At 35.2% G+C, this 2,500-nt stretch overlaps 1 protein-coding gene across 6 annotated transcripts in view; it reads left to right on the top strand.

Moving 5' to 3' along the window:
* The window catches only part of LOC125034505 (band 7 protein AGAP004871-like), a 434,532-nt gene that overhangs the window by 336,878 nt on the left and 95,154 nt on the right, over nucleotides 1–2,500 (top strand). For all 6 annotated transcript variants that reach the window (XM_047626330.1, XM_047626331.1, XM_047626332.1 and 3 more), the window contains one exon: nucleotides 2,073–2,173. In XM_047626330.1, coding sequence (XP_047482286.1) covers nucleotides 2,073–2,173 — 101 coding nt within the window. The remainder of the gene's footprint in view (nucleotides 1–2,072; nucleotides 2,174–2,500) is intronic.

Raw genomic sequence — 2,500 nt, 5'->3', positions numbered from 1 at the left:
AAAGCTGGTATTTTAACGAAACCTTTCCAGATTGTGAAGTAGAGTGCAGGAGGAGTATGCTCACAGAATGAGTGTTATTCAGGGCGGGGACTCGAGACATACGTACATGATGTCAGTATTCAGAGTTTAGGAGATTTACTGATTTTTCTCTCTACTTTTTTTTCCATTTTTATGGTGTGTTAGCCGCAAAAAAGTATGATGCTGAGGGTGTGATATACAAATGAGGAGAGAGGTAAACATGATGAAAATTATATGAAGAAGGGAAGTGGAGGAGATTAAAAGAAGGGAAGAAGAGAATCATGAGATAACGAACAATCTGTTAGAAAAGTTATGACCCCCAAAAAGTTTATAATGAAAACTGTAAGTAATCAAAGTTTCGTTTCTCTTGAAGGGTGTGATAAGTCATGTTTTATCTCAAGCGTAAGCATATTCTTCAAAATATTTTGCAAAAACGAAACCTCTCTCACTCTCTCGCTCTCTCCCTTTCTCTCCTATATTTACGCGTTTATATGAAGCAGTACACAATGGTATTGGTACGGTCAATAGTATTGTTTTCCGTTAGTGCCGCAGATAACACACAGATCTCTTTTGGCCTCATTCTTTGAATTACTATTTTCGCCCGTGTCTCTTTGTGCGCGAGTTTGAGCTACTGCAGTGTGCGTGAATGTGGGTGGTCGTGTTTTTGGTCCGTGTTTTATTTCAGACGCTGCACAATTTCAGAGAGTGTACATTTGTATATATGCATGTTTCCTCTTTGAAACTCTGTGTAAGAGCATGCCTTCTAGCATACTTTTGAGTTTAAATGTTTGTGTTGTATTTAAAGGGTAAGTACATAATATATTTGGCTTTGCTTATGGATTTATATGCATGGATTGGAGTTAATTTCGCGAATAGAATTAGCTATACTAGGAAGAGTAAGATGGAGCTGTATAATCATGTTTCTCTTAAATTTATCTGCGTACAATATTATTACCTTCTCTTTTGCTATCAATGTACCTGTAACACAGTTATTTCGATTCCTTTAAAGTTAGCGATGTGATGCTATATTTTAAACCTATTCCTTCAGAAGAAATAAACAGCGCCAGACACTGCTGTCTACTTCCTGCAAAGCGAAAGAATCCTGGGGTTAAACAGAAGACAAAAATGCAAGAAAGGAGAGAGAAAGAAAAAAAACTTCTAATAGTTCGAGTTCCTTGTACCCTTGATACACATTTATTGGGCCTTGGAGAGTTGGAAGTAATTTGGAAGATTACTTTGAGCAATTTTACACTCTCTATTTGTTTGTCTTTTACTGCTTTAGTTCTCTAACGCTGGTGCAAATGTTAGCAGATTCATCACCGGGTGACCTTATCTGCGCAGAATACCCGGCTGTAAACGATATGCCTTGACACGCGCGGGTTTTGTGTGCGGTGTAAATCGCCCGAGGATTCTTTCGCGAAAACTAGTGAATGTCATTTGTATGCGTACATGTATATTTGTTTATATACGCATATATGTATGAGGATGTGTGAGTGTGCATGTGTGTATGTATATGTATATGTATATATATATATATATATATATATATATATATATATATATATATATATATATATATATATATTATATATTTATATATATGTATATGTATATGTATATATATATATATATATATATATATATATATATACACACACACAATCACAATACATTATTCAGTCATACAGCTGCAGTTTATATATATATATATATATATATATATATATATATATATATATATATGTATGTATATGTTAACCGTCATTCAATTTACCTTTTCAAGTTTGAAGGTTCTAATTGAATTAGTAGTGTTTAGATAATTTTAAAACAATAGTTTGAAACAGAAGAAGGATAACAATAAAAGAAAGGGTTACTTTTACTCCAGGGATAAAGCAATTGTGTGCGTAATTTCAATTCTCAGTATACGAATTTCATATTTGCGCTTCAAAATCCTAGACTACATTCACGTAAATGGAATATAAGTTAGACATTTATAGATTGACTACGAACGCGAGAGCCATTCTCACAAACTGACGGACTCGCTCTCTCTACAGCAAACCCCGAGGGCCCTGGATGCTGCGCAATCGTCCTTACTATCATCTCCTATCTCCTCATCATCGCTACTTTCCCGTTCTCACTATGCATGTGCATCAAGGTAAGTGTGAATTTTATGTTGTTGTTTTCAGAATTTTTTTTTTTGTATTTTTTTTTTTTTTTTTTGTGGGGGGGGGGGGGGCAAAGGGTAATATAGGGGAGAAACTATGCAAAGGGGAATATAAGATGATGGACAAGGGGAAATATCAGAAGAACAAGCAAAGGGGAAAAGGGGGAAGGGGTGAGCAGAAGGAAATGGGTAAATGAGGGTATTTCAGGTACATGAGGAAGACGGAAGGATCTCATCCACTGAAATAAAAGGTTATTGTTATGGGATTTCACTTCATTACGTTGCATTGGATATTGCATATTCTTTTTCCGGTGCTCA

This window comes from Penaeus chinensis, chromosome 18, assembly GCF_019202785.1.
Source record: "Penaeus chinensis breed Huanghai No. 1 chromosome 18, ASM1920278v2, whole genome shotgun sequence".
Taxonomy (NCBI): Eukaryota; Metazoa; Arthropoda; class Malacostraca; order Decapoda; family Penaeidae; genus Penaeus; species Penaeus chinensis.
This window is presented reverse-complemented; position numbering and strand designations above follow the sequence as displayed.